Source organism: Odontesthes bonariensis, chromosome 6, assembly GCF_027942865.1.
Source record: "Odontesthes bonariensis isolate fOdoBon6 chromosome 6, fOdoBon6.hap1, whole genome shotgun sequence".
Lineage (NCBI taxonomy): Eukaryota > Metazoa > Chordata > Actinopteri > Atheriniformes > Atherinopsidae > Odontesthes > Odontesthes bonariensis.
The window spans coordinates 6322133-6335756 of NC_134511.1; the positions used below are offsets into that span (position 1 = coordinate 6322133).

The 13624-nt window shown below is 44.2% G+C and overlaps 1 protein-coding gene across 5 annotated transcripts in view; it reads right to left on the reverse strand.

The window, feature by feature from the left end:
* Positions 1 to 13624, reverse strand: part of LOC142381881 (spermatid perinuclear RNA-binding protein-like) — a 110605-nt gene that overhangs the window by 56292 nt on the left and 40689 nt on the right. For all 5 annotated transcript variants that reach the window (XM_075467177.1, XM_075467174.1, XM_075467175.1 and 2 more), the window contains exons 2-4: positions 7022 to 7136; positions 2797 to 3026; positions 404 to 569 (exon numbers count right to left, since the gene is read on the reverse strand). In XM_075467177.1, the coding sequence (XP_075323292.1) occupies positions 404 to 569; positions 2797 to 3026; positions 7022 to 7024 (399 nt within the window). In that variant the 5' untranslated portion in view covers positions 7025 to 7136. The remainder of the gene's footprint in view (positions 1 to 403; positions 570 to 2796; positions 3027 to 7021; positions 7137 to 13624) is intronic.

A 13624-nucleotide genomic window follows, 5' to 3' on the forward strand; every position in this document is an offset into this window, starting at 1 on the left:
TCTTTTATGTATTTTTAATGCTTCTTACACTCCCTGCTGCAATGATTTTATTTCATGTGAAGCACTTTGAATTGTTTTGTACATGAAATGTGCTACAAATAAATCTGATTTGATTTGATTCATAAGGTGGTATGAAATTAGGACACTCATTACGCAAACACAACATCTGGAAATGAGTAAATAAACGCATAAGTCAGTGAGTTCCTGTATTCCTGAGTTTTAACATCATCGTCTCTTCTCCAAAGTCACCAGACACACTTTTACCCCACACAAAGATCCTCGGGCTGCAGCAGTTTCCCACTGAAGCGCCGCTTTAAAGACCCACAGCGGCCTCCGCAGCCCTCGTGTCTCTGTTTGGATGCAGGCGGCTGAAACCACAGAGTACAGAGGCGTCTGACGGTACCTGGATCTGCAGGGGCAGGTTGGCGCTGATGGTGTACAGCAGCAGTTTGGTGGGCTTCTCTCTGCACATCAGCACCAGCTCCAGGTCCATGTCGCCTTTGATCAGCAGGCCTTTGGCCACCAGGCCGACACGCGTCACCCCGCACAGCGTCGATGTTCCGTCAGATCTGAGGGCAGATGGAGGACAGCCAGCGTCAGATAATCTCAGAGCCCTGCAGAGGGCTTACAGCTGATAACACACTCTGCTGTCAGAGGGTTTGAACAGCTGAATGCATTTCTACACGTGCAACTATTGATTATAAACATTTACCAGTTAAAAAATAAAAATCCTTTCTGCTGTCCTGTTCCTGTTTTAAACACATCTGAGCAGAAACCACATGAACAGGCCCTGAAAATGGAAAAATCCTCCTGAAAATGAGCTCAGAATGAGAAAAATTCAGCTGTGCATCTACAGCAGAGGTAATGGCTGCCATCCCCTCTGGTCCTTTACCTGCCATCTCCCTGGTCCTTTACCTGCCATCTCCCCTGGTCCTTTACCTGCCATCTCCCCTGGTCCTTTACCTGCCATCTCCTCTGGTCCTTTACCTGCCATCTGCCCTGGTCCTTTACCTTTCATCTCCCCTGGTCCTTTACCTGCCATCTCCTCTGGTCCTTTACCTGCCATCTCTGGTCCTTTACCTGCCATCTCCTCTGGTCCTTTACCTGTCATCTCCCCTGGTCCTTTACCTGTCATCTCCCCTGGTCCTTTACCTGCCATCTCCCTGGTCCTTTACCTGCCATCTCTGGTCCTTTACCTGCCATCTCCTCTGGTCCTTTACCTGCCATCTCCTCTGGTCCTTTACCTGCCATCTCCCCTGGTCCTTTACCTGCCATCTCCCCTGGTCCTTTACCTGCCATCTCCCTGGTCCTTTACCTGCCATCTCCCCTGGTCCTTTACCTGTCATCTCCCCTGGTCCTTTACCTGCCATCTCTGGTCCTTTACCTGCCATCTCCTCTGGTCCTTTACCTGTCATCTCCCCTGGTCCTTTACCTGTCATCTCCCCTGGTCCTTTACCTGCCATCTCCCTGGTCCTTTACCTGCCATCTCTGGTCCTTTACCTGCCATCTCCTCTGGTCCTTTACCTGCCATCTCCTTTGGTCCTTTACCTGCCATCTCCCCTGGTCCTTTACCTGCCATCTCCCCTGGTCCTTTACCTGCCATCTCCCTGGTCCTTTACCTGCCATCTCCTCTGGTCCTTTACCTGCCATCTCCCCTGGTCCTTTACCTGCCATCTCCTCTGGTCCTTTACCTGCCATCTCCACTGGTCCTTTACCTGTCATCTCCCCTGGTCCTTTACCTGTCATCTCCCCTGGTCCTTTACCTGCCATCTCCCCTGGTCCTTTACCTGTCATCTCCTCTGGTCCTTTACCTGCCATCTCCCCTGGTCCTTTACCTGCCATCTCCTCTGGTCCTTTACCTGCCATCTCCCCCGATCCTTTACCTGCCATCTCCCCCGGTCCTTTACCTGTCATCTCCCCTGGTCCTTTACCTGTCATCTCCCCTCCTTTTTTAGTTTTGTAGTTTTTTGTTCATAATTGTTTAGGCTCTGAGAACATTCAGTTTCCCTCCACTGTACTGGAAGCAAGAACAACTCTCAGGGACACTAAAAGAGCCCAAATGGCCTAAACAAAGCCATCAGAAGACAAAATGTGCATCATCAAAGCTCTTTGGAAATGCAACATCTACTCAAAATGTCTCCTTTGACAGAAATCTTTAGTAATTTGGACTGAAAAAAAAAACTTTAACATTATTTACTTTGATGGAAGATCCTTCAGACTAGTTTTTCTGTTCAGTTTGTTCTGTAGATCACAGAATCCTGTTGCACAGGCTGGAAAACTGGGCTGGACTTTCTGTTACAATTGGCAGCTATGAATCTGAGCGAGTGGCCATGACTTGTGGAGTCCCCCAGGGGTCAATTCTTGGACCTCTTCTGTTTAACTTGTATATGCTCCCTTTGGGTCAGATATTGCAGAACTTTAACATCAATTATCACAGTTATGCAGACGATACACAACAGAAACACAAAGAAACACAAGAAAAATGTGATTTTCTTCTTCTGTCCTGGTGGAGTTTTATTTGCTCCACACTGTTTATCTGTCTGATGAACATCTGTGTGCATGTTCAGGCGATCAGTCAAGTGTTGAGGCTCTATGTCTGTTGTGTGTGTTTAATCATTCAATCGTCACACACCTCCCCTTCCAGGAAGAAACACAGCAGAACAGGAACCGGCTGAAGGTACAAAATCAGATGGAACCAGCAGTAAAGCTGAACTGTAATAAATTATTCCATTTTTATCAAAGCATCGATGTCCAGTCATTTAAATTTAAAACCCCACCAGATGTCGGAGCACTCACTTCGTCTCAGCAGCATCTTCCTCCGCCGTGTCGCCCTCAGTCTTGGTATTGGTGGAAACCTTCCCATAGGAGTTTTTGAGGCCGTCCATCCAATCAGAGACCTTCTTGAGGGCTCCCTCCACGGTGGACACCAGCGTCTGAATTGCCTCCAGCTCCTCTGGGGCCGGATAGATGCTGGCGTGTTTGGCCATGACGTGACGGTCGTCGTTTGCGAACGACCGGAACGACCTCTGAGGGCGGAGAAAGAAAAACAAGTCAATTCTTTGGTGTTTTACTCACTTTTTTTTTTTTACTCACTGAACAGCAACATCTTCCCATGATAATAAAGACTATTCGATTCTTGTTCGACTAAAGAAGAATCAAAGAAAACATTCTTATTTTCAAATTATGGCTGGGCAACGATTGAAATGTTTAATCTAATTAATCACATGATTTCCCTGATTGATCACGATTAATCGCATTTGTACGCAAAATCCAAAAATGAATTCAAAAGTAGTGTATAGCATTCAACAAAGTATATGCTATATTCTACATGATGTTTTATGAATTTTTATGTTGTAGAGTTGTGAATTTATTTTATCAATGGAGAAATTGAGCAGCCTTGCTTTGTTGTCTACAGTAGTAGATCAACCCTCATCTTACTTTGAAGCTCCCAGATCAAGGAAGTGACGTCAACGCAGCTTTAGCTGCAGAGAAGCTGTTAGGCTTGTGTTGATAATAATAAACTCCTGGACTTTGTACAAACTTCCAAATGCATCGTTTTGTGAGTACAGACCACATTTGTACTACTGTAGAAGTTTGGTGTCATGGCATGTGATTTTAGTGTGGTAAGTTTGGAGATACTGCCAGGTTACATTAGCGCTTGTACGAAGCTATTCGGGATAACTCAGTAACTCGGCTGATGTTCAGCCAAGATCGAAAAAACTGCGGGTGGGCTACTTGGCTGGATGTCACGGTTCAAATGACCCTAGGGTGAATCTACTCCGAACTATCACTTTAAAGGCACAAAAGCCCCCCCAAATGTTTTTTTAATTGTTAAAATTTAAATAAATAAATAAAACATGTGTTAATGCACGACAAAATATTTATCGGCGTTAAATAATAAACGAGTTAACGCAATAATAACGAGTTAACTCGCCCAGCCCTATTATAAAGACTTAACTGCTTTACTGAAACTGTGGGACGCAGCTTCCAAGTTATAAAACTCTGAATCATCACAAGATGAAAAATAGCTTCAGAGTAAAATCACAGCATGTTAGGGAGGAAACAGCCTGTGATTTGGGCCTTTAGAGTTGAAGTGATGGACTTTATGTGAAGGTATCAATATACCCAGCTGATAATGTGATCATAAGAGCCCCGGGAAGCTTTTAAATCACCGACAGGATGCAGGCAGCCTCTTTAAGCTCTGCTGGTCTTCACGGAGACTCAATCAGCTCACGAACAAGTTAAAAACGACACATATCAGTAATAGTAACACGGCCCATTATGGTGATTTATGCTCGTATTATGAAGGCTTCAGTTTGGCGTGCACAGAACGCGTCCTGTAGCTCGAGTGACATTCTTCTGGACATGGTTGATTATCCGGTTTTCAGAGGATTTCACGTTCAGCTGCTTTCTATTAACACGTGTGCCACAGAGCCGCGATGGGTGCCGAGATTTAAAGGTCATTTAAAGCAGGCAATCAGAAAAGCTGGCTTTATGGTTCAAAGAGGGTTTTGTCATCATTATCGTCCATCATCAAACGGCATCATCAAAGCGCCGCTCGCGTCGGGCTAATTAACGCAGAAAACCCGGCCTGGAGGACGCAGACGGAATCCAAAGCAAACGGATTTCTTTGAACTGAATCGGTTTCGTTTCAGCGCCTGGGTGTCGTTTTTCACTCGCCGTAACACGAGCCGCGTGTTGCGTCACCATCTGCGTCATGGCAACGCCACCTGAAGCGACCCAGATACCGTCACCGTTAAGAGGCTTCCTCTGTGTGGGAGAGCAAACCGGGCCGGCGTCCGTCTGCCTGCTGGGCGCCACGGCGAGCTTTCAGTCCAAGGTCAAGCTGCCGCCCATCTCCATCATCCCTTCCTTTTCAACTCCCAACCTCTTTCCTCCCCCCCGCTCCCCGCTCTCTCCCCGCCGCAGCCTGTAGGCGCTCCTCATTACGCTGAGTTATTTATGACGGCGCTTTAATAATTCATGCCCACAGATCTCGGGGGCCTGCGCTGGAGTTGTGAGGGTCATTCATCACGAGCGAGCTAATCTCTCACTGAACTGCCGGGCGCATTCGGAAGCCGTGTAACGGCGAGTGTGGGCAGTGTGGACAGCCGTAACCCACAAACGTGCACACGGAACATTAACGAGATATAAATGAGAGATTAAGACTTTGACAGGATTCTGCATGCCAGCCCGACTCACTTCTTTGTTTGTTACCTGCGAGCCCAGCAGGGAGCTCGCTGCAATTAGGAGATAATGACGTTCGCCACTTTAATTAATCACATCGCACAGTTTGGCCACGGGCGCCATTTGCTTTAATCTGACACACATATCAGGAATAATTCCTGTGACATTTTGTTTTGTCTGCACGAATCCCTCAGCAGGATGAAATGTGACACACAGTCTGGTTTACAGCTTCTTAAAGGTGTGAAGCAGCCTTGAAGCCAAAAGAGACTCACTTACCAGCTCTTAAAAATCAAATGCATTTGAGTAATAAAAAGTGTGAGAACCTCGATAAAAGCAGAAGTTTTGGAGCATTCAGGTGTGTGTTGGCAAAATGCCAAGGAGGAAAGACATCAGCAATGATCTTAGAGAAGCAGCTGTTGCTGCCCATCAAAGGCCTCAAGAGTAAGCCTCAATAAAATGCATCTCTGGAAGATGTCTCTGCTGCCTTGAAAGATATTTATGTCCCCAGGTTCTGGGCTCTCAGCAACACTCAGCATCTGCACTGACAGTTTACATGTTTGCTCCACAGTCGAATGAAAAAGAAAGTTCACCCTCTTTCAAGTCCAAGGTTTGATATGTAAAAAACGTAAGAAAGAATTTGATCTTACGAGGTCTTAAAACTGTGTCTGCTTCCATAGGAACTGAGAGGGTGCTGCTGATCAATGCACTCAATCAATTGATCATCAGTCAGTGTGAGCAGCTCTATAAAAGCAGAAGTTTTGGAGCATTCAGGTGTGTGTGAGCAAAATGCCAAGGAGGAAAAACATCAGCTATGATCTCAGAGAAGCAGCTGTTGCTGCCCATCAACCTGGGAAGGGTTATAAGGCCATTTCCAAACTATCTGAAGTCCATCATTCTACAGAGAGAAAGATTATTCACAAGTGGAAAACATTCAGGACAGCTGTCAATCTTCCCAGGAGTGGACGTCCCAGCAAGGTCACCCCAAGGTCAAAAACCCAAGAGCTACATCTCAGACTCCACAGGCCTCAGTTAGCATGTTAAAGGTTAAAGGTCACCCCAAGGTCAGAAACCCAAGAGCTACATCTCAGACTCTGCAGGCCTCAGTCAGCATGTTAAAGGTTAAAGTTCATGACAGCACAGTTAGAAACAGACTGAACAGGTGTGGCTTGTGTGGATGGGCTGCAGGAGAAAGCCTCTTCTCTCTAAAAAGAACATGGCAGCACAGCTTAGGTTTGCAAAGCTGCATCTGAACAAACCACAAGACTTCTGGAACAATGTCCTTTGGACAGAGCAGACCAAAGTGGAGATGTTTGCTCATAATGCGCTGCAGCACGTTTGGAGGAAACCAAACACAGCATTTAGAAAAGAGGTGTAAATTCATGGTTGAAAAGGGAGCCGTTGTACCGTTTTCTGTGGAAGTTTGACCAAAGAATGTCAAAGAAATTTACCTATAATCTCAGAAAATAGTTTCAAATGCAGAAAAAAAGCGGCAGAATGAGCTGTAATACTTATTTTCTTTAAAAATTCAATAAAATGAAGACAATATAGTCAGATTTGGTATTTAGATAAATCACAATCCTAATATCATGACTACAGTGCAGTAAGATAATTTAGCTCTTTTACAGTATAGATGAGACAACATGACGGGCCGTACGATTTATCATGTGGCTCCAACAGTAAGGACTCTCATTTAGTGGCTAAACAAACAATAATGAAAGGTGGAGGTCGTGTGAGAGGCCTGAGCCCGACTGATGTTTGTTTAAAAATGAGCGCATAATGTCTTCAAATGTCTGTTTCAGAAGTTGCATCAAGCAGACGTGCACAGGAGGCTCACCATGTCCAGGCAGTGTGGGGGGGTTGTGGGAGGGTCTAGGTGAGGGCCAGAGTCCCGTCGCTCGGCCTCTTCATGCAGTCAAAGTCCCTGCCAGCCGTCGGCCTCGTCACTCTCTCTGTGGAGGAAAGAAAACAAGCGACTGAGGAACAAACATCACCTTCACCTGTTTCCCACAAACATTCAGATGACACAGGTTTCGTGCTTTTGTTGCCTTGGTGACGTCGCTTTTAATCTTCGCATTTGTACAATTCGTTGCCGGTGATGTGGGTGATCCGGGATTTAAAGCTTACTCTAAGCCGCTCTGAATAAACATCAGCTAAATGCTTCAAAACGTGGAGCTGCGTTATGATCATAATCCCAGATGTCAGGTTTACAGCCATTGTGCTTCATCTTTCCCCAAATGCTCATCACAAATGTGTCGGCGTTTCTGCACACCTGCACGACCAAAGTTAACACGAAAGAGGAGAAACAACAGAACTGCAGCTCTGTGCTGACACCCCGCTGTCGGCCATCACTGATTCTGACCCCGAGGGCACTTGTTTGTCATCAGGTTTCCACCAGGGATCCCAACCCGGAAGCGATTTGCTCTGCTTTAGTGGCAGAGATGCATCAGCTCGAGAAGGACATAGGCTGTGTTCGAAACCGCATACTTCTCCTACTTACTTTTTGAGTTAGTATGCGAGTTTGAGTAAGCGAGAAGTTCCCGGATGCATACTAGATTCTCCTAAATGTTGGGTATGCATCATGAGGTTACTACTCATACTCAAACTACCCAAGATGCAACGTAACGTGACGTCACCGATCGTCATTTCCTGTCAAAACGGCAGTTTCAAGCTAGCTACAACGAGGGTAGGTTCACTTCCTGTTTTCAAAACAAAAGCACCAATTGTATCATAATGGCTTTCCCTATGATAAAAGGCAACGGGTATTTTATTTCGTGAAAATAACCGGAAGTGCGTTGCTCACTGCGGCTAGCTTTAGTAGCGCCGAATTCGTGGGAACTAAATTGTAAATAGCCGGTATTTTGTCAGGTTTTCAACACGTTGGGGATCTAAACGACTACTTTCTCACCTGAAAATGTTTCAAATGTTGCTAAAGTTTACAGAGTTTAGAGCTTAAGGGAAATCAGCTTCAGGCCGGCTGATTTTGGCTCAGGCAGGAGCGAAATGCATTGTGGGTAAACGCTCTGCACACTGTCTGATCGATGAGTATGCAGTATGCAGTATGCAGTATGTAGTATGCGGTTTCGAACACAGCCCTGATCTCTGTGTGACCTGCTGACGTTTGTAGGAAGAAAGCCCAATCCACAGAGATTCCTGCCCTCCACGACCCAGAGGACCCAAAGGACACGTTGCCAACTTCCCGGTCCAAAAACAACATCTCAGATATACGTCCACAGCCTAAATAATCACAGCTCCTTCCTCATTATTCGTGAAAATGAGTGTAAATGAGCAATGTGGACATCAGATAGGGATTTCCACGAACTTTCGTGGTGTTTTATTAGAGGAGCTGAAACTTCTCAACTGGAAATTTCCAGCCGTACGTTGATTATCATTCAAAGCAGAGTATTTTTTCATCTCTGAATAAGCCTGCAGAGGATCCTCAAATCAATTATAAAGCAGAAAATGTTACAATTTTTCAGCATCTCAAGCAAAGGAAGGTTGTTCTGTTTTAGTAACTTCAATTTTGTTGGAATTGAGTTGGAACTGCACCTTCAGGCTAATTACTGCTGTTTTCTGACTGTGTGTGTATATATCTGGTGTGCCATGAAATAACCAACAGGGGCCAAAAAGTGAATTTAATGTTTTTTTAATGAAATAAAAAAAATAACAAAAAGTGACACATCCTGTAACTTCATGCTATTTTTATTTAATGTGTTGCTCTGCCTCGTCAGAGCTTTCAGAGGAATGTGTTTTTTCTTTGTTAACCTATAAATCATTCAGGCAGAAAAAAGGCTCCTAACTCAAGGGATGAACCAGTGTTGTGTCCACACATAACAGTCAACTTAGCAAATAAGCCGTTTGAAATAGTATCTGTGTCACAGAGACGCATCATTTGTTCCCATTTCTTTAGTTGCATCTCTGAAAAACAGCAAAGATAACACAGTCTGACAGACAGAAAACAGGATTTCTGCAGCAACAAGGTGATTCCCAAAGAGCTGTTAGCTGAAAACTTGGCATATCTCAGCATGGTGTGCAGTGTGTCCTTAAAACATTTGATAAATGTTTATTTCCGTTTCCTGTTGAGACTTTGCAAAGTTTTGCTGGAAAATAATGTAAATAAAGTTTGTAAAAAGCAGCAAATTCTCACTATAGATGACACGGAACCAAAGCTGAAAACCTTTTGGCAACTGCCTGATTAATTGATCAGCAGCTTGTTTCATCGGATCTAAACGTAGAACATCAGTCACATGACGACGGTTTGTTCTTCGATATTTAAACGACTTAAAGCTTTTATGTGTACAGAAGTGGAGATGTATTTTTGCACCGCTGCATATTGATTTGTTTTGATGCTTTCGGGACATTTCATGTCTGATTAAATCGGCTCTTCAACCGTTTCCCAAAAAAGCCGACATCCAAAGAAGAGCTTTGGGATGTCCTTCAAGAATCCTGGAGAACTATTCCTGAAGACTCTTTAAAGAAAGGACAGAAAGCTCGTCTGAGAGGGTTCAGGCTGTGTTGGAGAATAAATAATGTACCTTAAATACTGCACATTTCAATAATAATCACTTCAAATATTTCCCGTTTTCCTGGCAATATATGAAGAAATAAAGGATGCTCTTCTTCAAGACTTCTGCACAGTACTGTAACTCCACACATTTTCCAGTGTTTAACTGGATTTGTAAGCATGGGTCACATCATTCCTAAATCATATTATTCCATCATGATTGTGATGGATCTCATGCTTTGTTACGTTTAATGTGGTGGATTTCAAGAAGAAAACAAACCGCCCATTAGCAAAGCGCCGTTTTTTGTTTCCCAGAGCACTTCGCTCCTGCTGCTGTGAAATTGTTTTAATGTAACCTGACCACCAACTCACATTAATTAAATTACTCTGAATATTTTCCCACCATTAAATGCATTAGATGAAGCTGCGGTTTCTGCCCACGCGGTCAAATGCTAATGAAAAGCGAGCGGGAGCGTGTGGTGTAGCCGCGCGGTGCTGCTGCAGAGCATCCCGGGGGGGAACAGGTGAGTCGAGCCGAGCGTCGATTAGATCCCCGTCACCTTGACCTTGTTCTCAGTAACGAAGCAGAGCAGGCTGCAGCTGTGCTTCCACTCACATAGAAGTCTTTAAACATCCACTCAGAGTGCGGCTCTGTGAAATGTAGATCAATAGGACACAATAACAAGATGGGCTTTTTGCCTTTTTACCGCCGTGTCCCGGCTCCTTCTAAGCTTTAGAGCGAAAAGTCCACAAACAGCACAACTTCAAAGCTTCTCAACTGCTCAATAATGGAGGCCGTTGCTTTGTGCGAGAGACCCGGGAAGGCAACGCTTGAATGCTAACGAGCCGCCTTCTCACACTGAGAGAAGACAGAGCTGCCTCTCCTGCCACAGGATGAATCACCTCTCTGCCCCACATTTCTGCTGCAGCTCGACTCCAACCTGGGTCACACGTCTCTGGTATGAAAACGAGACCCAACTGACCCCCAATGACAGATTACTGAGATGGGAGAAACAAAATGGAGGTTTGGTAAAAAGAGGAGGAGCAGATTAATGGAATGTGTAAACTGTGGCGTTGGTCAGTGATTACCAAAAGTGGGGAAACGCGACAAAGGTGTCACCCTAAAACAGGTGTCAAATGTACCTCCTGAGGGTTAAAGATGGTGAGTGTGCGCTCTCAGGGATGGCCTTCAGAGGATAAGATATAGAGATACGGGTGGTGTACAGATGGTGACCATGAAGGTACAGGTGGTGGAGACCATAAAGGTACAGGTGGTGGTGACCGTAAAGGTACAGGTGGTGGTGACCGTAAAGGTACAGGTGGTGGAGACCGTAAAGGTACAGGTGGTGGTTTTGGAGGACAGGAAATATTTTGTTGAAATTGGTAACTGTGTCTGTGACCTGTAGGGTTCCCCAGGGGTCAATCCTGGGACCCCTATTGTTCAATCTGTACATGCTTCCACTAGGCCAGCTAATACGCAGCTATAATGTGTCCTACCACAACTATGCAGATGACACTCAGATCTACGTGTCACTGACGGCAGGAGAACACGGGCCTGTAGATACGTTGTGTCGCTGCATCGAACAGATCAGTGTGTGGATGCAAAACAATTTTCTCCAGCTAAACTCAGACAAAACTGACATCATTGTCTGTGGCCCACAGAAACAAAGAGAAAGTGTTATCAGTCACCTTGAGACTCTCTCTTTAAAACCTAATTATCAAGTTAGAAATCTCGGGGTAATATTAGACTCAGACCTGAACTTTAACAGCCACATTAAATCAGTAACATCAGCAGCTTTTTACCATTTAAAAAACATTGCCAGAATCAAAGGAATAGTGTCTAAACCAAACTTAGAGAGACAGCTCAAGTCTCTTCATGGTCCAGCACCAATGTACATCTCTGACATGTTAGAGCCACATGAACCAACTCGGGCTCTGAGAACCTCAGGGAGGGGTCTCCTGCTGGTGCCCAGAGTCAGGACTAAACGAGGTGAGTTTGTGTTTCAGTTTGATGCTCCTAACATCTGGAACAGCCTTCCAGAAGATGTGAGACAGGCCTCAACTCTGACAGTGTTTATATCCAGGCTGAAAACAGTTCTATTTAGCTGTGCATATGACACCTGAAAGAGTTTTATCTGCACTCTTCACTTTTAAATTATTCATTAATCAATAATTATTTTTATGGGGTTTTTTGGAATGATTTTATTGCCTTCTTGTGATTTCATGTAGCTGTAAAGCACTTTGAATTGCCTTGTGTACGAATTGTGCTCTACAAATAAAATTGCCTTGCCTTTGGAAGATCCTTTTTGCCTAATCTTTGTCTCCTGATTCTTCACTTACCCCTGATATATCAATTTTTAAGTATTTTTGAACCTAGATTGTTCCTGAGATCCAGACTGACTGAGGCTCTGGTTCGACACCCAAATACTCAGAATGGATAAAATGTTCCCGACAATCAGACAAAAACATCAAATGTTTAAAGCAGAGGTTTGATTGCTTAATTTTTTTTAAAAATGCTAACGTCCCAGAGCGTCATCCACATGTTTATTGTTGCCACCCCCTGAAGGGGAAAGACTAACGTGATATAATTCACATGTAGGAACCCCGTCGCTGACCTCTCTGTGCAGTCGGTGTTCAGTGCACATCATCAGTTATTTATTACCAGGGCTCCTATTTGCTCATTCATTCATTAACTTGTCGTCTACAAGTCTTAAATTTCCATTCAGTAACAACTGAGAACTCGGAAGATTCAACTTCCGCCTGGAGACGGACGGATGAATAAGGAAACATGGGATATGGATTAATCCGAGGGCCAAACCAACATCAAAGCCTCGATGGTGGAAATAAAACTGTGGATCAAAATGAAGGATAATAAATCCTGACAGAACATTTTATTAATCCGTCCATCAAATTAACGAGAAAGTCTATCAGAAGCTCTCCCCCAAATTAAGTACTTGTTTTAATCTAAATCATGATTTCTACCAAACCTTTTACACCCAGTGACCTCATATGTGGATTTATTTCTATTTGTACATGCTTTGGAAAACACAGCCTGTCCTGCTTGAAGGCACAAGTCAAACACAAGTCAAGTCAAACCCAAGTCAGACAAGTCAAACAAGTCAAACCCAAGTCAAACAAGTCAAACACAAGTCAGACACAAGTCAAACAAGTCAAACACAAGTCAGACACAAGTCAAACCCAAGTCAAACAAGTCAAACCCAAGTCAGACACAAGTCAAACCCAAGTCAAACAAGTCAAACACAAGTCAGACAAGTCAAACAAGTCAAACACAAGTCAGACACAAGTCAAACAAGTCAAACACAAGTCAGACACAAGTCAAACACAAGTCAGACACAAGTCAAACACAAGTCAGACACAAGTCAAACAAAAGGCAAACAAGTCAGAGACAAGTCAGACACAAGTCAAACACAAGTCAAACAAGTCAGAGACAAGTCAGACACAAGTCAAACAAGTCAAATACAAGGCACAAGTCAAACACCAGTCAAACACAAGTCAGGCACAAGTCAAACACAAGTCAAACAAGTCAAACACAAGTCAGACACAAGTCAAACCCAAGTCAAACAAGTCAAACAAGTCAAACACAAGTCTGACACAAGTCAAACACAAGTCAGACACAAGTCAAACACAAGGCAAACAAGTCAGAGACAAGTCAGACACAAGTCAAACAAGTCAAATACAAGGCACAAGTCAAACACCAGTCAAACACAAGTCAGGCACAAGTCAAACCCAAGTCAGACAAGTCAAACAAGTCAAACACAAGTCAGACACAAGTCAAACACAAGTCAGACACAAGTCAAACACAAGTCAAACAAGTCAAACACAAGGCAAACAAGTCAGAGACAAGTCAGACACAAGTCAAACACAAGTCAAACAAGTCAGAGACAAGTCAGACACAAGTCAAACAAGTCAAATACA